The sequence below is a fragment of the Hyla sarda genome, chromosome 2 (genome assembly GCF_029499605.1).
Source record: "Hyla sarda isolate aHylSar1 chromosome 2, aHylSar1.hap1, whole genome shotgun sequence".
NCBI classification, from domain to species: domain Eukaryota; kingdom Metazoa; phylum Chordata; class Amphibia; order Anura; family Hylidae; genus Hyla; species Hyla sarda.
Window position 1 is genome coordinate 85,533,712 of NC_079190.1, and position 21,817 is coordinate 85,555,528.

Sequence of the window (21,817 nt, forward strand, 5' to 3'; positions counted from 1 at the left end):
TGCCAGCTTCAGTGCATAAAGAGGGAAACACATCATCATGTAGGCCACTGGATATGCAAAATTGCTACATGATGATGTGTTTCCCTCTTTATGCACTGAAGCTGGCACGTTCCCTGAGTTTTTCCAGCAAGATGTTGCACCACCACATTATGGGTGTCAGGTCCGAGCATTCCTAGATGAACAGTTTCCTGGAAAGTGGATTGGTCATCGTGGGCCAGTTCAATGGCCCCCAAGGTCTCCCGATCTGACCCCCTTAGACTTTTATCTTTGGGGTCATCTGAAGGCAATTGTCTATGCTGTGAAGATACAAAATGTGCAGAACCTGAAACTACAGATACTGGAAGCCTGTGCTAGCATTTCTCCTGCGGTGTTGCTATCAGTGTGTGAAGAGTGGGAGAAGAGGGTTGCATTGACAATCCAACACAATGGGCAGCACATTGAACACATTTTATAAGTGGTCAGAAACTTGTAAATAACTCATAAAAGAATAAAGTTACGTTAAAACCAAGCATATCATTGTTTTTCTTGTGAAATTCCCAATAAGTTTGATGTGTCACATGACCCTCTTCCTATTGAAAAAACAAAAGTTGGATTCAAAATGGCCGCTATGGTCAACACCCATCTTGAAAAGTTTCCCCCCTCACATATACTAATGTGCCACAAATAGGAAGTTAATATCACCAACCATTCCCATTTTATTAAGGTGTATCCATATAAATGGCCCACCCTGTATATCTTCTCAGCTAGCCAATAAAGGTATCATCACTAGATTAGATTTATGAAATTGCAGACTTATCCCTAACAAATCTGCTGCATGTGAGAATACTATAAACAATTGTGAAGATAGGTGCCTAAAACTTAACTTTTAATATATATAAATAATACAACACCATCAATGTCAGTGTAAGTGTATACTATCACCATTGAAAAAATGAATATAATACAAGTTCCCACGGTCGGACTCTAACAATGACTGTAGTGTTAGACAGCAAACTGATTGTAGGTATAAACCCCTACTACTTATCAAGCAACCCAACGCGTTCTGTCTAGTTGGTAAAATATGCAAACCAGACTTCATCAGGGGTACATATAAAGCAAAAATGATTCAGTTTGATGAAATTCAATACAACATACAGCAAACAGCAGCCTGGTGGCCACGACAGGAATAATTGAGTCAACAAACAGAAAAGCCGTGGTTGCCCTTAGCAACCAAAACAGCATACTATTGGTGCAAAAACTCCATGCCTATGCACCCAAACATGTGCCAGAATAACTCAAATTTAGGCCGTAACCCATAGGAACCAGCATGTCGCTCATGGCATTAGATACAGCCCTTATGGTATTATACAATTGTACACAGACACCCCGCAGGTATGGTAACCAGCTCAAATGGACAATGCCTAATATAAAGGGGTGATAGATTGTAGACAAATGTTGACTCTTCCTGATCCTCCACTGTGAATAGGGTCCAACAGTGGATAGGATAGTGCCAGGTATGGTGCTGCTGATGTGTAGTAGGTGCCTAGAATGATCCTGCAGTGGCAGGAGAGCCCGCACGTGTGAGAATACCCCATATTGAATGACTAAAACTTGCTGCAGCATTTTAATGAATGTATGATTCCATAACTTTATTTAAAGAACAGGAAGATCACCGATGGAATAAAAAAGGGACATAAAGTGGATTTTACTCTCCCTGAAACACAAATATGAACACATCTGAATATACAAGACATTATTTAAAGGGAATCTGTCAGCTGAAGACATAGGCAGCCAATGATAGGGAGATAAAACAAAATGATACCTGTCTCTTAGTTTATCGCTGAAACTTATAAAATCATGTTTTACTTCTAAGCTCAAGAGCGGTAGGGACTAAGCTGCAGTAATGGACGCCAATTCCATGTATGACTGATGTAAAGAGCTCAGTGCTGTAAGCCAAGCCCTGCATATCAATTTAATACACCTTTTATATAGAATCATATTAAATTACCAGTACAAAGAAAAAAATAAATCAAAGTATGAACATCCATATTTTACTTACCTTGCGTTTTTTGTCCAGCTCATTCAACTGCAATTGAAGCTCTTCATTCTTTTTCTTGAGGCTTGGATCTGTAGGGCGTGCAGTAACTGAAAGCAATAAAGCTAACATTAATTCAGCAATTACACGTTGAATTCCATGTTCAAAAATGGGAGCAAATGTTCATCGATAGCATCTACAGTATTCACTTCAGAATGGAAATCCTCTGGCAGTACCAAAAAATTATTCAACATACTGCAGGATAATTTTTTTTAAAAGCAGTCCATTCTTTTCTTGCTTATATATTGTGGCAAAACGTGGTATTAGCGAATAGGTATTAGCGAATAATATAGGCTCTTGTGTATGCCTAGTGTACACATATTTTAGCTAATGTGCCAATGTATGGGTTGTCCGGAATCATGATTGCTATTTTCCTTATGATATAGTTTCTCCCTGTAGCGCTTACACACAGAAGAGCAGGGTCACTCGCCATCACCTAAGATACTAAATCATTTGCTCACAGCAGTCCGTGTCATCAGGGGAGACATATAACTTATCCGTGTACTGTAGGTCTCTTACAGAGGGTAGACATTCTGTCTTAAGCAGGAGTAGGAGCCACACACAGAAAAATATTGGAGCTGAAAAATCACATGACCCAGCTGCAGTAACTAAATATGTGGATGCATCTGAGCTGGAGTAAAACAAATGATACTGCAGGAATACTGGTGGTAAGTTAACATTGCATGGCCTAAGCAGACTGCTTCTTCAATTTCAACTTTGACACACTAGGAAACCATACAAAACAGGTCACAGAGCATGCATAGTAGGGTTCGACCGATATTGATTTTTTTAGGGCTGATACTGATAATCTGTGACCTTTCAGACCGATAGCCGATAACATATACCGATATTCCGGTATAAGTTATCGGCTATTCCCCCCCCTCCCCCGGCCCCGTAGAAGCCGCTGCATGTTAAATGAATTAAAGCGGGCGCTGAATCCTGAATCTTACCACCGCCGCTGCCCCATTGCCTCCCCCATCCCCGGTTTTATAATTAACTGTTCCCGGGGCCCAGGGTCCGCGCTACTTCTGGCTCCGGCGGCATCCTGAGCTGTCACTGTGCACACTGACGAGTCTCATAGAACACTGATAATGCTTTAGGTGTCATGATCAGGATTGATCACGGCAACTACAGTGTTAATAGTGGGAATCAGTGTGATCATGTCTGCCATTACCGTCGAGTCCACGGTTTGCTTCATGTACAGAACGTAAATGTACTTTCTGGTGAGTTAAACGGGTACTCGGCCCCAACACATCTTATCCCCCCCCCTCAATACAAGTCTATGGGAGGGGGAGCGTGACGAGCCTCCGGCGCTGCACCCAATGCTGTAAACAAACGCCGGGTGCAGCAGGGAGATCGCAGGGGTCCCCAGTGGTGGGACCCCATGATCAGACATCTTATCCTCTATCCTTTGGATAGGGAATAAGAAGTCTAGGGGTGAAGTACCCCTTTAAGTACCAGGACGTTTATTTATGGGTAATTTCCTTAAGAATTATACTACAATAATATTTGAGAAGAAAAAACCCAAAACTACTCACTTTGCGCTTTGTAAGTCTTATATCTAAAGTCGAATATTTCCTGCTGTTCTTCCAAAAACTTAACTTCTTGATAAATAACCTGAAAAATAGAGGCAATTTGCTTTCACAGTGTTACCATACAGTTCAATTCTATTAATCCTAACAATAAAAAAATCTATGTGTATCAATATCCCAAAATAATCAAATCTAAAACTACAAAGGGGAGAAAATTCCTAAATTTATTGCAGGATAATTTTATGGGCCAGTTTGTGGAGGACCCAACAAGAAGTGATGTCTTGTTGGATTTGATCATGTCCAACAATGCAGAGCTGGTTGGTAATGTAACTGTGAGGGAAAACCTTGGTAATAGCGACCACAATATAGTTACTTTTGACTTAAAATGTAGAAAACAAAGACAGACGGGGAAAGCAAAAACATATGACTTTAAAAAGGCAAACTTCCCTGGGTTGAGGGCTGCACTACAGGACATAGACTGGGGGGAGGTGTTCTCAAATACTGATACAGAAGGTAAATGGGACATCTTTAAATCAACTCTAAATAACTATACAGCTAAATATATACCAAAGGGGAACAAATATAAACGATTAAAACTAAATCCTACATGGCTGACAAATGAGGTTAAAAGAGCAATAAACAACAAAAAAATAGCCTTCAAAAAATACAAAACTGATGGGTCAGCTATAACATTTAAACAGTACAAGGAGCTTAATAAAATCTGTAAAAATGTAATAAAAACAGCAAAAATTCAAAATGAGAGACTGGTGGCCGAAGAAAGCAAAACTAATCCTAAATATTTTTTTAGATATATAAATACAAAAAAACCAAGGACCAAGCATGTAGGACCCCTTAATAATGATAATGGGGAGGTTGTCACGGGCAATCAAGAGAAGGCGGAGCTACTGAATGGGTTCTTTAGTTCTGTATATACTATGGAAGAAGGAGCTGACATTGGCCAGGTCAGTGCTGGTAACACATCATATAATGTATTGAACTGGCTTAATGTAGAGATGGTACAAGGTAAGTTAAGTAAAGTAAATGTAAGCAAATCTCCAGGGCCGGATGGACTACACCCAAGAGTTCTTAGAGAGGTAAGTTCAGTAATATCTGTACCCTTGTTCATGATATTTAGAGATTCTCTGGTGTCTGGTATTGTGCCAAGGGACTGGCGCAAGGCTAATGTGGTACCAATCTTCAAGAAGGGCTCTAGGTCTTCGCCAGGCAATTATAGACCGGTAAGTCTAACGTGCATTGTGGGTAAATTGTTTGAAGGACTTATAAGGAATTACATACAGGAATACATAGGGGATAATAGTATTATAAGTGATAGCCAGCATGGGTTTACTAAGGATAGAAGTTGTCAAACCAATCTAATTTGCTTTTATGAAGAGGTGAGTAGAAGCCTTGACAGAGGAATGGCTGTGGATATAGTGTTTCTGGATTTTGCCAAAGCGTTTGATACTGTCCCTCACAGACGTCTGACAGGTAAGTTAAAGTCCTTGGGCTTGGAAACTTTAGTTTGTAACTGGATTGAACACTGGCTCATGGATCGTACCCAGAGAGTGGTGGTCAATGATTCGTACTCTGATTGGTCCCCGGTTATTAGTGGTGTACCCCAAGGTTCAGTACTGGGCCTGCTGCTGTTTAATTTATTTATCAATGATATAGAGGATGGTATTAACAGCTCTGTTTCTATCTTTGCAGATGACACCAAGCTTTGTAGCACGGTACAGTCTATAGAGGATGTGCATAAGTTACAAGATGACTTGGATAGACTAAGTGTCTGGGCATCCACTTGGCAAATGAGGTTCAATGTGGATAAATGTAAAGTTATGCATCTGGGTACTAATAACCTGCATGCGTCGTATGTCTTAGGGGGGATTAAACTGGCAGAGTCACTGGTAGAGAAGGATCTGGGTGTACTTGTAGATCACAGACTACAAAATAGCATGCAATGTCAGGCTGCTGCTTCCAAAGCCGGCAGGATATTGTCATGTATAAAAAGAGGCATGGACTCGAGGGGCAGGGACATAATACTCCCCCTTTATAAAGCATTGGTACGGCCTCACCTGGAATATGCTGTTCAGTTTTGGTCACCAGTCCATAAAAGGGACACTGCGGAGTTGGAAAGGGTGCAGATACGCGCGACTAAACTAATATGGGGCATGGAACATCTTAGCTATGAGGAGCGATTAAAGGAGTTACAATTGTTTAGTCTTGAGAAGAGACGTTTAAGGGGGGATATGATAAACGTATATAAGTATATAAATGGCCCATACAAAAAATATGGAGAAAAACTGTTCCAGGTTAAACCCCCCCAAAGGACGAGGGGGCACTCCCTCCGTCTGGAGAAGAAAAGGTTTAGTCTAAAGGGGCGGCACGCCTTCTTTACCGTGAGGACTGTGAATTTATGGAACGGTCTACCTCAGGAACTGGTCACAGCAGGAACAATTAACAGCTTTAAAGCAGGGTTAGATACATTCCTGGAACAAAATAACATTAATGCTTATGCAGAATTATAAAACTACATCCCTTTCCCTTATCCCCTTACATCCTTCCCTTCAATCCCCTGGTTGGACTTGATGGACGTATGTCTTTTTTCAACCATACTAACTATGTAACTATGTAATGTGTCAGTCGGTTTTTACGAATATTCAGAAAATGCACAAAGCATTGTTTGGTTTGACATATTCTGGTTTCAACAAAAATTAAAAAAAATAATTAAGCATGATATACTTCCAGGGGATTAAAGAGGACCCATCACTTGTATTAGGAAATCTATTTCACTGGATAATTGTCCTGCATAAAATATAAAATAGTTATGTAAATATAAGTAATATAAAAAATTAAAAAAAATTTAATATATTTATTTATTTTCCTCCTTACAATTTTTATTACTTATATTTACATAACTAGTCATATTTAATGCAGCATAATTTTTTATCAAGTAAAATAGATACAAGTGATGCTCTGACGCCCTAGTACTTAAGGACCGAGGGCGTACCTTTACGCCCGTGGGAACTTGGTTCCCCCCCAATGTCGGTGATCGCCGCAGATCGCCGGTGAGTTCACACCAGCGATCTGCGGCGATTCCGGTCATATGGGTCACGTGTCACCCGATGACCCGGAGTTAGAAGGTGATCGGCGGTGTACTGTACACTGCCAATCACCTCCTGTTGCTGGGGTGAGGTGGCGATCCTGCCACCTCTCCAAGAGCGCTGCTATTGGTCGGACGACCAATAGCAGCCGGCAGAGGAGGGGTTAATGTCCCCTTCTCTCAGCTCTGCTTGCCCACCGAGTTCAGTCAGCGGGCAGAGCTGAGAGAAGGAGCCAGGGACCCCCCCCCCCCCCCTTCTGCTGAGATCTGTGCCCCTCAGGGCTGAAGAAGTGTCCTCCAGTGTCCAATAGCTCAGGGTGAGTTTGGTGTGAAGGACAGATAGTAGTTAAAAAAAAAAAAAAGTTAAGAAAAAAAGTTAAAAAAAAATTCCAAGTGTCAGGCAGTAATGGAGCGGGGACATGCTCTACCAGACCCCGCTTTACAGTATGATCATGGCACGGAGGCGGTTCAAGGCCATTCTGAAATGCCTTCATTACACTGATAATGCGGCATGTCCCCCCGAAGTGATCCCACCTATGACTGGCTTTACAAAGTGAGGCTGGTCATCGATCACTTTGGGGCCAAATTTTGGGAGGCAAACGTACCCCTCAGGGAGCTCTCGGTAGATGAGTCTCTTATCAGTTTTAAGGGGAGATTCATCTTCCACCAGTTTATTCCCTCGAAGCGGGCGTGGTATGCCGTGAAACTCTATAAACTTTGTGAGAGTACCTCCGGGTAAACTTACAAGTTTAGAGTATATGAGGGACGGGATTCCCGTATTGAACCCCCAGATTGTTCCCCCACTCTGGGTGTTAGCGGGAAAATCGTTTGGGACCTTGTGCACCCATTGCTGGATAAGGGTTACCACCTTTACGTGGATAACTTTTATACCAGCAGCCCTCTGTTCACATCACTTGCCGCCAGATCCATGTCCGCTTGTGGGACCTTGTGAAAGAACCAGAGAGGCCTCCCTCTAAATCTGATCCAGGCACCTATGCCCAGGGGCAAGTCCCATTCCCTTACCCATGAAATCCTGTTGCTGGTCAGGTATAAGGATAAGAGGGATGTCCTTATGCTGACCACAATTCATGACAATAACGGCAGTTCACCTGTCCCTGTGCGAACTACCACAACAACGGTCCTTGAGCCTGACTGTATTCTGGATATGGCAAGAAAAAGGTGACCTTCACGCAGGCACTCGGAAGTCCAGAGAGATCTCACAGCCAAGTCATGGAAGTGGATAAAAGATCAAGTTTTATTGATTCATAGCAGCAATAATGCGTTTCGGGGTGTACATACCCCTTCTTCAGATTGACAGATTAGTACAATACACAAAAATAGGGGGCTTTTTATACACACATTGATAAGAAAACAAGATGGTGGTGGGGTCAGAGGTCACGGTGGCAAAACACATGATAATAGTATAAAATACAGAAAATGAAATTAGTATCCTGATTTACATAATATACTTGGTAAACATGCATGGAAATAGCTGTAATTCATTGAAAAGTCCATTCAGTTTATTATGAGAGGGAAAAGTTTTTTTCTCTATGTCCGATTCAGAAATGAAGCAGATGTTTGATGCACATCGTACATCATAGTTGCCGTGCGCTCCACAGCATGTAAATAGAAGCCGCATGCTTCGGCTCTGTTTGTAAACAGCGCGGAGAAACGGCGTGGAGGTTACTAGGAACGCGCCGCTAATTAGCGGGTCACTGTATGTGTGGAGCTACAGAGTGAGTGCACGACTCATCTGTTAGGCTGCTTTTACACTATGAAAAGAACCTGTTATAAAATAGCGGGTGATCGCGGGGTTAAACTGCCATTAGAAAATCCCTTACACACGTTAGAAAATTCCATAATAGTCTATGGGATTTTTCTAATAGCCGTTTTAACCAGTTATCTTGTGACGGGAGATTGAACGGAAGAAATAGTGCATGCATTACCATCTCCCGTGTACAACTCTTTTGTACGCTGGCAACACAGGGACACTCCTCCAGTTCCAAGAAGTCCTAAAGGTCCTGATCTTTGGCGACCGGGAAAGAGCAGGCCGGAGTTCCCAAGGAACTGAAGTTATAGGTGCCAGGATCGACACTGGAAAGAAGGGACGATCCCAGGAAAAACTCAAAGTGTGTGACAAGAGGGGGATACGGAAGGACACCACCACTCAATGTGACACTTGCCCTGATCATCCAGGCTTCGGCATTAAAAACTGCTTCAGAGAGTATCACACTTCCATGCAGTACTAAATTTTCCACACATTGGGTATTTTCATACTCAGAAGAGATGGGGTTACAAATTTTGGGGGGCATTTTCTTCTATTACCCCTTGTAAAAATGTACAATTTGGGGGAAAACCAACATTTTAGTGGAAAAAAAATGAATTTACACTTCCAACTTTAACGAAAAGTCGTCAAACACCTGTGGGGTTTTAAGGCTCACTGGACCCCTTGTTAAGTTCCTTGAGGGGTGTAGTTTCCAAAATGGTATGCCTTTTTTTCTTTTTTTTTTCTGTCCTGGCACCATAGGGGCTTCCTAAATGTGACATGCCCCCCAAAAACCATTTCAGAGAAACTCCCTCTCCAAAATCCCCTTGTCGCTCCTTCCCTTCTGAGCCCTCTACTGCGCCCGCCGAACACTTTACATACACATGGGGTATTTCCTTACTCGAAATAAATTGGGTTACAAATTTTGGATGGATTTCTCTTTTTTTACCCCTTGTAAAAATCCAAAAACTGGGTCTACAAGAAGACGTGAGTGTAAAAAATGAAGATTTTGAATTTTCTCCTTCACTTTGCTGCTATTCCTGTGAAACACCTAAAGGGTTAACACACTTACTGAATGTCATTTTGAATACCCTGAGTGGTGCAGTTTTTATAATTGGGTCATTTGTGGGGTATTTCTAATATGAAGGACCTTCAAATCCACTTCAAAACTGAACTGGTCACTGAAAAATTCAGATTTAGAAAATTTTGTGAAAAATTTGAAAATTGCTGCTAAACTTTGAAGCCCTCTGATGTCTTCCAAAAGTAAAAACATGTCAATTTTATGATGCCAAAATAAAGCAGACATATTGTATTTGTGAATCGATATAAAATGTATTTGGAATGTCTATTTTCCTTATAAGCAGAGAGCTTCAAAGTTTAAAAACTTTTTAAAAAGTTTTTAAAATTTTTCATCAAATTTGGAAATTTTTCACCAAGAAATGATGCAAGTATCACCGAAAATTTACCAGTATGTTAAAGTAGAATATGTCACGAAAAAACAATCTCGGAATAAAATTCATAAGTAAAAGCATCTCAGAGTTATTAATGCTTAAAGTGACAGAGGTCAGATGTGCAAATAATGCTCTGGTCCTTAAAGGTGAAAATGGGCTTGGTCCTTAAAGGGGTTATCCAGGAAAAAAATGATTTTTTATATATCAACTGGCTCCAGAAAGATTAACAGATTTGTAAATTACTTCTATTAAAAAATCTTAATCCTTTCAGTACTTATGAGCTTCTGAAGTTAAGGTTATTTTTTTCTGTCTACCGGGAGTTGTAGTTTTGAAACCTCTGGAGGTCCGCAGGTTGAAGACCACTGCGGGTGGGGAGTTCACTCGAGTATAAGCCGAGGGGGGTGTTTTCAGCACGAAAAATCGTGCTGAAAAACTCGGCTTATACTCGAGTATATACGGTAAGTGCTCTCTGATGACATGTGTCTTGGGAACCGCCCAGTTTAGAAGCAAATCCGGCATAGCAAACCTCTTCTAAACTGGGCGGTTCCCGAGACACATGTCATTAGAGAGCACTTAGACAGAAAAGAACAACCTTAACTTCAGAAACTCATAAGTACTGAAAGGATTAAGATTTTTTAATAGAAGTAATTTACAAATCTGTTTAACTTTCTGGAGCCAGTTGATATATAAAAAAAGTTTTTTTCCTGGATAACCCCTTTAAGTGGTTAATCCCCTGATTAACTGATTATTTGAAGCCTGTTGGACTGTTTTTGCTGAGCACCGCCAGTAGCAGGCATTGATCAGAGCAGCTGTATGAGACCTTTCAGGGAGAGAGGGAGGCCTGTATCTCAATAAAGTAGCAGTAGTGCCAGGTGGCTATATATTGTGTATATGGACCTTTATGGGTATGTTCACACATAATGTATGTACTGCAGATTTTATGCTACATATTTTCGTCTGTGTTCATTTATATTGATTTATTCTTCTTGTATAATTAAACACAATAAAATGTACAGCATAATATTCACAGCATACATGCTACGTATGAACATAATCTTTACTTGCCTTTTAACATGAATAAGGTGCTCTGTGTACCTCAAGAAAACATGAAAGTGTTATCCATAGCATAAAATTAGTGTCTGATTGGTGGCGGTCCAACCTCTTGGGCCCACCAACAATCCTGTGCCCCTGCACATACTCAGCTATGTCAGGCAGTCCCACATAGTGTAAATGAAATGGCAGCATGTGTATTTGACTGCAGCTATATTGTAACAAAAATACTTTAAAAAAATAAAATAAACAAAACAACTAATTATGTGCATTTAAAACTTTGTAGGACAGCCTCTTACCGCAACCCGTTCTTTTGCTTCATTAACGCGCTGCTCTGTTTTATTTTGCTGTTCTGTCTCCATTGGAAGTAGCTGCTCTTGTGCTTTGTTGTGTGTCTGTAGAGACAGTTGAGTGTTATATAACAACAAATAAAAGACATATTGGGAGGTCGAAACTATGATCCCGAATGAGAAGAGGGGAAGATAGGCAAATAACTGTATAACAATAGCCATATATCGTCATCTCCAGGAAACAGAAGCCTGGAGAACCTCTACGGAAATCCTATGCCCTGCTCCACCAGCCATAGTGAGTGTTAAGATCTCAGTAGTAACCACTCAGGGAGTTTTGGGGTATCAAGGATAAAAAAAAAAAAAAAATGGCATAAAAGAGGGTTTCTTATGTAAGAAGAAAAAAAAAAAAAGACCATCTACAATCTATTTGCGGCCACTGGAGGTGATTGGGATGCCGAAAACAGCAGTTAGCTGTCTTAAGCAATTTGCGTAATTCCTATGCACATTAATGGGAGGTGTGCAAATGGCGTAGCACTGGGAGCTATGCTGACTTGAGGATATCCCACAATGAAAACCATTGACTGACCATAATTATATTACCTGTAAAGGTTACCTATGAAGGACATTCCGAAATCATGACCTGTTGAAGAGCCTTAGGGGCTGTGACTTCTCATTTACCAAAAATGCTTATAAAGGCAAATGAAATGAAACATACCTCTGCATGTTGGTATTCTATAAGAATCTGCTTCTCCAGTTGTAGAAGTTCACGGATCAGTTCTGCAAGTTTCTGTGGATTTTCCTGGTACTTACTCTGCAAAAAATAATTGGTCAAGTTATCAAACACATTGTCCAAATTAAAAAGGTTGTCCTGGTAAAACATTGAAATTGTCCCTGGGCTGGCGCTGGTGTAAAAATAATAAACATGCTATTATCAACTCCTTCAGTCTTATGTAGCTGCTGAGGTGATGATCTCGATTCTCTGCTGGCTTCGGTATCATCCTGCCCAACATGATCCGCCCTATCAGCCAATCAGTGGCTACAGCACTGTCTCGCCTCACTGATTGGCTGAGTGGGCAGGTCCTGTGGGTTTGTGATGTCACAGGGACCTGGAAGAAGTAGAGACCGGGGAGAACCAAAGGCATCTATGCCGCAGTAAAATTGTATGGTGCTCAAGGTTGCATGGCACTCTAGACGCCAAGTAACAATTATAAATATTTATTAAACAAATGATAAATCAATATTAAAAAAATGTTAAACTATTAATGCATAAGTATATAACACCCCTTAGTGGGTCACATTGCCCTTGTGACCCCACTTTGGTATAATGCAGATAATAAAAATATTATAAGGACCACCTTTACAAGATTTATAACATTTTATTAATTCCTGCTAACTTTTTTTTTTTTTTTTTTTATAATACCATAGCAATAAATGGTAAGCGTGGATGATATTAAACAACAATATAGTTCATATATGAGTAAATGAGTGCTTTTGTCTTCACATCCGTACTGTCCTTTTATTTTATAAGCTATATGTCATAAATTGTGCCAAAAGGATTTGTGCCAAAGTTCCAATGAAAAAAGATCCTCAAGTGGTAAAACTTAAAAGATATTCCAGATAGCAAAATGTCAGTATATTATGTATTGCACATTATTCAACTGTCTCATTCAATGTTAATAGATGTTTGTTTTAGCTGGATCAGCCCTATATAATGAGATATATAGTATGTATACTGGTGCACTGCACCTCTCACCTGTCCTGCGTTTGGGTACCGTGTTCATATGCAGAGAACTCTGCTACAATAAGATGTTATACACTCTCTGCCCAGCTGACACAGCTTTGCTGGTGCTGGCTAGATAGCGTGACCGCTCGCCGCTCCGGCTGTCTGTGCATGCGAGCCCACATAACAGGTAAGTTGTACAGTGCCAATAGTCACTGTGTGTGCAGGCTACCCATCCTGGGGGTGTCGTAGCTGGCACTGACACTGGTGAGGGGGCACAGGCTGAGGGAGATGCCAGCTTCCCTGCTTTGCTCTGCTATTGGGAGGTTTGAATGGTTTGGTACAGAAGGAGGAGAGGGAGCAGCTGCAAGGGACTGAGGGAGGTAATAATAGCTTATTTTTATTTTTACACCACCTTCAGCCCAGGAACAAATATATTTATTTTGTCTTTAATTTATCAAACATATCTATCGCCTCAGTTAGGGGTTAAAAAATGAATAACAATACGCTGGAAGCACACAGCCTAACAAACCGTAGAGCAAACAGCCTAAGCACAAGCAACTGCTTGTCAGGGGCCTTAGGATCCAGACTGGCAACGATTTTAAGGAAAGACAAGACGCTCATATTATGCTTTTAACTTCTTTTATTGAACTCAGCAACAAAATAGAGATACTGTATGTATTAGAGAATTTTTTTTTACATATGAAGTGCAAATAAACATAGTATCTAGGATGCAACCTAGTTTGATAACATAGCACAACCAATTAGTCCACAGCGTATGTTATAAAGGTAACCGACATCAAGGTAACTTAGCAGCTCAGCAGTACTGTTAAGATAAGTATACCTGCTCTTCATATATTTATTTCTTATAATAAATTATTTTATAAGAATTTTCCTTTTATTTCACGTCACCAAGGATAGGAAAATTCCCAATTGTTGATGTGTCTTTCACATAACAGAGGTTGTCTGATGAGACAGCTATTTTATAGGCTTTTTTCTACATCGCCCTAGTATATGCGGCCAATTTATGTCTATGACAGGTGCCACGTAGTCTGAAACTTTCTCTATAGCACAGATGATTGGTTTGGTGTTGAGCATTTTACAGTCATGGCCAAACATTGAGATTAAAGGGGTACTCCAGTGCCCCAGCGTTCGGAACATTTTGTTCCAAACGTTTGGAGCGGGCGGCGGGGGTCGTGACATCACAGTCACGTCCCCTCCCATAGACTTGAATTGAGGGGGCGTGGAGTGACATCACGAGGGGCGTGACCGTAACGGCACTACCCCCGACGCCCGCACTTCTAAACGAATGCTCAGTGCTGCACAGAGATCGTGGGGTCCCAGTTGCGGGACCCTCACAATCAGACATCTTATCCCCTATCCTTTGGATAGGGGATAAGATGTCTAGGGGCAGAGTACCCCTTTAACACAGAGTTTGGATTTCACAAAGTTTGTTGCTTCAGTTTTTATTTTCAGCCCTGCCACAAAATGACCTGCTAATATTTTGGTGATCTTCTGGTTAGCTCAGGAGAAAGTGTTAACAAGGACAAGGCAACTAAGATAATTCTAAAAGCATTATTGCATTGAAAAGAGGATGGTGCTTAAAATCACACGTGCTTTGCAACAAAAGGGCTTTCCAGGCAAGGACACTGAAGTTCTTCATAAACAGAAGCACCAAAGAGAGAGGTTTAATTGCTGTGTAGAAGGCTGCAGGGCACCCAATAAAACCAGCAATTGAAAGGACCATCTCATAAAGATGATTTAGCTATGGGATTGGTTCAACACCAGTGCAAAGTTTGTTAACAAAAGGCAATAGGCAACTGTATGTGCATCTGCATGCCCAGTGAAGCAAAGGCTTTTGGTGGCTGGCATGGTGTCAAGAAGCCACTTCTCTCCAAGAAAAATATCAAAGACTGACTGACAGGGATTGGAATGCAGAGGACTTGGGTTATTTATTGCCTGGAAAAGGTGAGTGGTACCATGAGTCTTGTATCTTGCCAACAGGAAAGCCTCCTGAAACCATTTGTGTGTGGGGTTGCTTTTCATCTAAGATTGCGCTCACTCATGATTTTGCCTAAGAACACAGTCATGAATAAATAATGATATCAAAACATCCTCCAAGGGCAACTTCTCTCAGCGATCCAGAAATAATTTGGCGATGAACAATGCTTTTTCCAGCATGACGGAGACCATGTCACAAGGCTAAAGTGATAACTAAGTGGCTTGGTACACAAAAAACATATAAATTTTGCATGGCCAAGAACCTCCCCAGATCTCATTCCCATTGAGAACACGTGAGCAATCCTTAAAAAGCAGATGGTCAAACAACACAGAAATTGCGATAAGCTCCAAGCACAGATTAGATAGATAAGAATGGGTGGTCATCAGTCAGAATTTGGCCCAAAAGCTGATATCCAGCACAACAGGGCAAATTGCGGATGTCTTGGGGGGAAAAAAAAGGGTCAACAGTGTAAATATTGAGTCTTTGCATAAACTTAAAGGGGTAGTCCAGTGGTGAAAAACTTATCCCCTATCCTAAGGATAGGGGATAAGTTTGAGATCGCGGGGGGTCCGACCGCTGGGGCCCCCTGCGATCTCTCTGTACGGGGCCCCGGCTCTCCGCCGAGATAGCGGGTGTCGACCCCCGCACGAGGCGGCGGCCGACACGCCCCCTCAATACATCTCTATGGCAGAGCCGGAGATTGCAGAAGGCAGCGCTTCGGCTCTGCCATAGAGTTGTATTGAGGGGGTGTGTCGGCCGCCGCCTCGTGCGGAGGTCGACACGCCCCCTTCCCGCCGGCTGTCGGGGCTCCATACAAGAGATCTCGGGGGGCCCCAGCGGTCGGACCCCCCGCGATCTGCAACTTATCCCCTATCCTTAGGATAGGGGATAAGTTGCTCACCACTGAATCACCACTGGACTACTCCTTTAATAACTTTGCCAATAAAAGTTCAAAAGGGAACCTGTCATGAAAATGCTACCCAGCCTAATGGCATCATGTTATAGAGCCAGAGGAGCAGATCTATATGTTTGTCAGTGTTACTTGTAACTTATTGAAATCCCTGCTCTCGCTGTTCTAAGGAGTCCTGTGGACAGTGTCCCTCAATTATAGGATCATCCACCGGCCTCCTGAGCATGAAAAAATCAGAGTTGATTCAACATGATACAAGTTCTACTGAACCTTTTCCCATTAAAGGGGTTCTCCGGTGCTTACACATCTTATCCCCTATCCAAAGGATAGGGGATAAGATGCCTGATCGCGGGAGTCCCGCAGCTGGGGACGCCCGTGATCGTGCGGACTTTGCTCTATTCACAGTGGGTGATTATTATTTTTTCTGCCTTCCTGTATCGTGTTATAATTTTGGAAAGAATCCATACATAAAAGGAAGAAATTGTTGCAGTTAAACAGTGTGTGTGAATTTCTTTTGTTCTTTAACTCCAGACTGTCAGCTTTAATTTGAGGGTATTTACAAATCAGGTGAACGATGTAGGAATTACAACAGTTTGCATATGTGCCTCCCACTTTTTAAGGGACCAAATGTAATAGGACAATTCCCTTACGTCCTAACCAGTAGCACAGATGGGGTATTCCACCCCCCGCGAACTGGTTAGGACAGATGGAAGTTTTATTGAACATAATTAAACAATCAGTGAAAACACACCCACAACACCCTGTATAAGTAAGAGGATCACCCTCTGTCCCATTGTGTTATTTTCTGTCCTCCCGGACAGTGGGACAGATGGTGACCCCCTTACTCCTGTTATATGAGTAGGGGGGGTTCTTTCTTACTTGCAAATTTGGGCATGGTTTGCGCCCATCTGCTTCTGTACCACGGAGCCGCGACTCCAATCGCGGCCGCGGCCGGAAGTGCGTCAGCGGCATCTGACGTCACTTCCTGTTTCTCTCTTCGCTTCCCGGCTCGTTTTTTTGCGCCGTTTTTGCTAATAATGCGGCGAAACCGAGCGGGGAGCCTCTTTCTATAACCCTCTAACTTAGGGTTCCTTTTTTTCCAGTTTTTTTAAGCAAGATTTCTTTATCTCTTCGTAACTCCGCCTTGTGGGCGGAGTCTTGTTTTGGCGCCAGCCAGGGGGATATGTAAACTCCCCCTAGGCTGTCATTCAGCCTCCTAGAGCGCAGAGCTGTTGGTACTTCCACAGTCCTGTCTTTTTGAGTTTAGTAGTGCATCCTTGCGGATACTACTGTTTCCCTATCTCTATCACTTACCTGGTCTCTTGCTGAGAACTTTGGGTATTTTAAATTATATTTTAGCTAGCCGCAATTTTTTTTTTCTTGTCGCTACATTATCTAATCCTCCTCTCATATTTTTCTAGATATGTCGACCGAGGGCTCTGGGGATCGTGAAGGCTTGGCAAAAAGATCCGCCAAGCGCAAGCACCTCTCTTGCCATGACTGCAATACTCCCCTTGTGGATAATTATTAATTTTCCAGGTGCCCTCCTTGTAGGGCTAAGTCTCTACCTTCCCACCAGACTGAGCCTACAGTCCAAGATATGTATGTGTGGGTCTCCTCTAACATGTCGGCCATGCAAGCCTCTATTGAGGAGCTGAAACACGTTGTCTCTCAGAAACGCGCCAGACCTTCTTCACCTCCCAGAATGGAGATGTCTGTGGATCAGGAGAGAGAAGATTCCAAGTCCTCCTCTTCAGATGAGGAGGTCGCTGCCTCCTATTTCTTTCCGCTGGAAAAGACCCAGCGTCTTCTGAGATCCATCCGGTCGGGGGACCAGGATGTTGATCCCGGGAAAGCCTCTACCTCCGCCTCTAAGGGACCTAGGGTCTTTAAAGCGGATGATACCCTTCTGTCCGTGCTTAGAACGGAATGGAAAAAAACAGAAAAGGGTCCAGTCTTAACCAAAAGATTTAAGACCATGTTTCCTATACAGGAATCTCAGCTTTCCTCCTGGGGCCCTGTCCCTAAGGTTGATATGGCAGTTGCCAAACTGTCCAAGAGGACAGTAGTCCCTGCTGAGGATGGGTCTTCCTTGCAGGATCCAATGGATCGGAAGGCTGACTGTGCCATGAGGCGCTCCTACTCCACTGCTTCTGCGTCTGCATCAGTGGCGATAGCTTGCTCAGAGGTAGCAAACTTTTTAAAGACCCGCCTTTCTAACATCCAGTCGGATTTGGACCAGGGGGTTCCTAGGGATGAAATTCTTTCATCCTTCAAGACGACCAATCTGGCCGTTGATTTTTTGTGCAATGCTTCCACCCAGCATCTTAAATTGGCCTCCAAGTCTATGGCCCTGGCTTCCGCTGGATGACGTCCTCTGTGGTTAAAACCTTGGAAGGTCGACAACTCTTCCAAGAACACCTTATGTGCTATGCCTTACAAACCCGGCATTCTTTTCGGAGCTGAGTTGGACCGCATTATGGAGGGACTTTCTGACAAGAAAGGCAAGTCCCTCCTTTATTCCTCCTTTCGTGGTCGAGGGCGGCGTTCTGGGGGCGGATCAGCCCCCCAGCCTAAGCCTCAGAGAGACTGGGGTAATCAACGCCGGGTCGGAAAACGCTCCCGTGGCCCCAAAGACAACAGAAAGCTCTGACTGCGGGCTTCTACGAAGCTCTGGTTTCCTTGCCGAGGTGACCTTTCCAGTCTCCCATCCTGCCCCCCAGATTCCAGTTGGTGGTCGTCTTCACCATTTTTTAAGCGCCTGGTCCCTCCACATTCAAGACCCTTGGGTCCTGAGATTAATCTTGGATGGTTATTCGATAGACCTCGAATCAATTCCCCCATCCAATTATGTGGAGACAAGAGTTCTTTCACCAATCAAACAGGGGGCGCTAGAAACTTACATTCTGGAATACATCCAGAAGAATGCCTTAGAGGAAGTTCCTCTTGCAGAGCGGGGGTCAGGAATTTATTCTCCAGTCTTCCTAGTTCCCAAGGTAACAGGAGACTGGCGGATGATTATAGATCTGAGATATCTCAATCAGTATGTAAAGCACAAACGCTTTCATATGGAAACTATTCAATCTGTGGTCAACCTCATCTCGCCAGGGGATTACCTGGCTACTCTGGATCTAAAGGATGCTTACCTTCATATTCCTATTCATCCGGTATCCAGAAAGTATCTAAGGATCGCAGTTCAGGTAGGGGGAGTTCTAAAACACCTCCAGTTTGTAGCCCTCCCGTTTGGAATTTCTTCGGCCCCACACACATTTACCAAAGTGGTGGTAGCGGTAGTTGCCGCTCTAAGGCTCCAGGGGCTCAGCATTGTTCCCTACCTAGACGATTGGCTCCTCAGAGCTCCTTCTTCTGCGATCCTGTCCCAACATCTGCAACTAGCAGTATCCTTCCTTCACCAGTTAGGGTGGATAGTCAATTGGGCCAAATCCAATTTCCTCCCAACGACCTCAGTGAGGTTCCTAGGCTTCATAGTCGACTCAATCTCCATGACACTTTACCTCTCTCCCGAGAGGAAATATCGGGTTCAAGAATCGGCCCTTTTTCTCTCTGTACCCCGGAGAGTATCCATTCGCACTCTCATGCGGATGTTGGGACTTATGTCCGCTACCGTGGATGCGGTTCCTTGGGCTCTTTGGCATCTACGCCCTCTTCAATCAGAGGTGCTCGCCACATGGAATCTCAGGCCCTCGGGCCTAAACAAGTGCCACTCCCTGTCTTATCGAGTCCGGTCCTCTCTCAGATGGTGGTCTCACCTCGAGGACGGCAAGTCAATGATCCAACCCTCTTGGATTATACTTCCCACCGACGCGTCCCTTGTAGGTTGGGGAGCGCATCTCTTGGATCTGTCAGTGCGGGGATCTTGGTCCCCACAGGAGAGAGGGTTAACCTCCAATCTCCTCGAGATTCGAGCCATCAGATTAGCACTCCTCCACTTTGCTTCTCTTCTTCAAGGGAAAGCAGTAAAGATCCAATCCGACAGCATGACGGCTGTATTGTACATTAACAAGCAGGGAGGCACTCGATCACAAAGCCTCCTCAGAGAGGTGGGTCTGATCTTGGATTGGGCAGAGAGGAACCTAACCCATCTGTCGGCAGTTCACATTCGGGGATCTCTCAATGTGATCGCCGACCGCCTGAGCAGAGGACTTTCAACTGGAGAATGGTCTCTCCATCCAGAGATATTCAAACAAATAACACTCAGGTGGGGTATGCCGGAAATAGATCTTATGGCAACGAGGTTCAACACCAAAGTGGTGAGATTTTGCTCCCTGTACAGGGAAGACAACCCCGTAGCAAATCGATGCTCTCTCAATCCCATGGAGGTTCAGGCTGGCCTACATCTTCCCTCCAATTTCCTTGATCCCAAGGGTATTGATGAAAATCAGGCAGGACCAAGCCTCTGTCATAGCCATAATTCCATTTTGGCCCAAGAGAACTTGGTTTACCCAACTCTTGCAAATGAGTCGGGGACAATTCTGGAGGCTTCCCCCAGAGCAAGCACTAGTGTCGGGGGACACTCACAGCTGCTCAAATCTTCAAATGTTCAACCTGACAGCCTGGAGGTTTTACCAGTCCCTTCCACATCTAGAAGGGCTTTCTAGTGCGGTCTTGAATATCCTCTCGCATTCCAGAGTGGAGTCCACTAACAGAGCCTATAAAAGAATTTGGACAACTTTTCAGTCTTGGTGCTCCAAGAAACAACTACCTGGACAGAATCCAGCTGTTGCCACAATCCTCAACTTTCTCCAGGAGGGATTAGACAAGAATCTATCTCCTTCCACACTCAGAGTTCAGGTATCAGCCATCTCTGCCTTTTTTCAATAAACCATTGTCTCAAGACCCACTAGTCAAAACATTCTTGAGGGGATCCTCAAGGTTAAAACCTACAATTATACAGCCTGTCCCAGCATGGGACTTATCGGTGGTGCTCAAGGGGTTGGCATCTCCCCCCTTTGAGCCCTTGGAGGAGGTGGACATGAAATTTGTTACCATTAAAATAACTTTTTTACTGGCAATCACATCAGCCAAAAGGATTGGGGAACTTCAAGCACTCTCGGCACTTGAACCATATACAAAATTTTTGCCAGATCTAGTGTTACTCAGATTTATGCCATCCTTTATACCTAAAGTTCCATCATTCCAAAATATTAATCAAGTTATATCCCTGCCAGTATTTTCTCCTCCTCCATCCTCCAATGAAGATAGTGCTCTTCATTGCCTAGATATCTCGAGATGCCTCCAGATCTATATAAAAAGATCTTTGGAGTTTAGGAAGGATGAAAATCTGCTAATTCTCTTTTCAGGACCCAAGAGAGGTCTTAAAGCTTCAAAGCCCTTCATCAGTAGATGGGTAAAGGATGCCATTCATATTTCCATGGTATCCCAAGGTAAGGAGCCTCCTGAGTTTGTAAAAGCTCATTCCACCAGGTCTGTATCTACCTCCTTTGCGGAAAGGAGTCTTGTTTCCTTGGAACATATATGCAAAGCTGCTTCCTGGAGTTCACTCTCCACATTTATCACCCACTACAGACTTGACAGTAGATTGGCCGATTTCTCCTCATTTGGACGGACAGTATTATCTGCCGTCAGGAATGAGAGCCCTCCCTCATAGGGTTTCTGCTTGCCATTTCCCCATCTGTGCTACTGGTTAGGACATAAGGGAATCGTTAATTTCTAACGATAATTTGTTTTCCCTTAGTCCTAACAGTAGCACAACTTTCCCTCCCTAGTTAAGTTATTTTTTTTTTCTATTCTTTGCCTTTAGTTCTTCTTGTTACTACACAATGGGACAGAGGGTGATCCTCTTACTTATACAGGGTGTTGTGGGTGTGTTTTCACTGATTGTTTAATTATGTTCAATAAAACTTCCATCTGTCCTAACCAGTTCGCGGGGGGTGGAATACCC

The 21,817-nt window shown here is 43.1% G+C and overlaps 1 protein-coding gene across 5 annotated transcripts in view; it reads right to left on the minus strand.

Moving 5' to 3' along the window:
- The window catches only part of STAT2 (signal transducer and activator of transcription 2), a 144,439-nt gene that overhangs the window by 82,859 nt on the left and 39,763 nt on the right, over nucleotides 1-21,817 (minus strand). For all 5 annotated transcript variants that reach the window (XM_056562377.1, XM_056562375.1, XM_056562376.1 and 2 more), the window contains exons 4-7: nucleotides 11,978-12,073; nucleotides 11,272-11,367; nucleotides 3,613-3,691; nucleotides 2,039-2,124 (exon numbers count right to left, since the gene is read on the minus strand). In XM_056562377.1, the coding sequence (XP_056418352.1) occupies nucleotides 2,039-2,124; nucleotides 3,613-3,691; nucleotides 11,272-11,367; nucleotides 11,978-12,073 (357 nt within the window). The remainder of the gene's footprint in view (nucleotides 1-2,038; nucleotides 2,125-3,612; nucleotides 3,692-11,271; nucleotides 11,368-11,977; nucleotides 12,074-21,817) is intronic.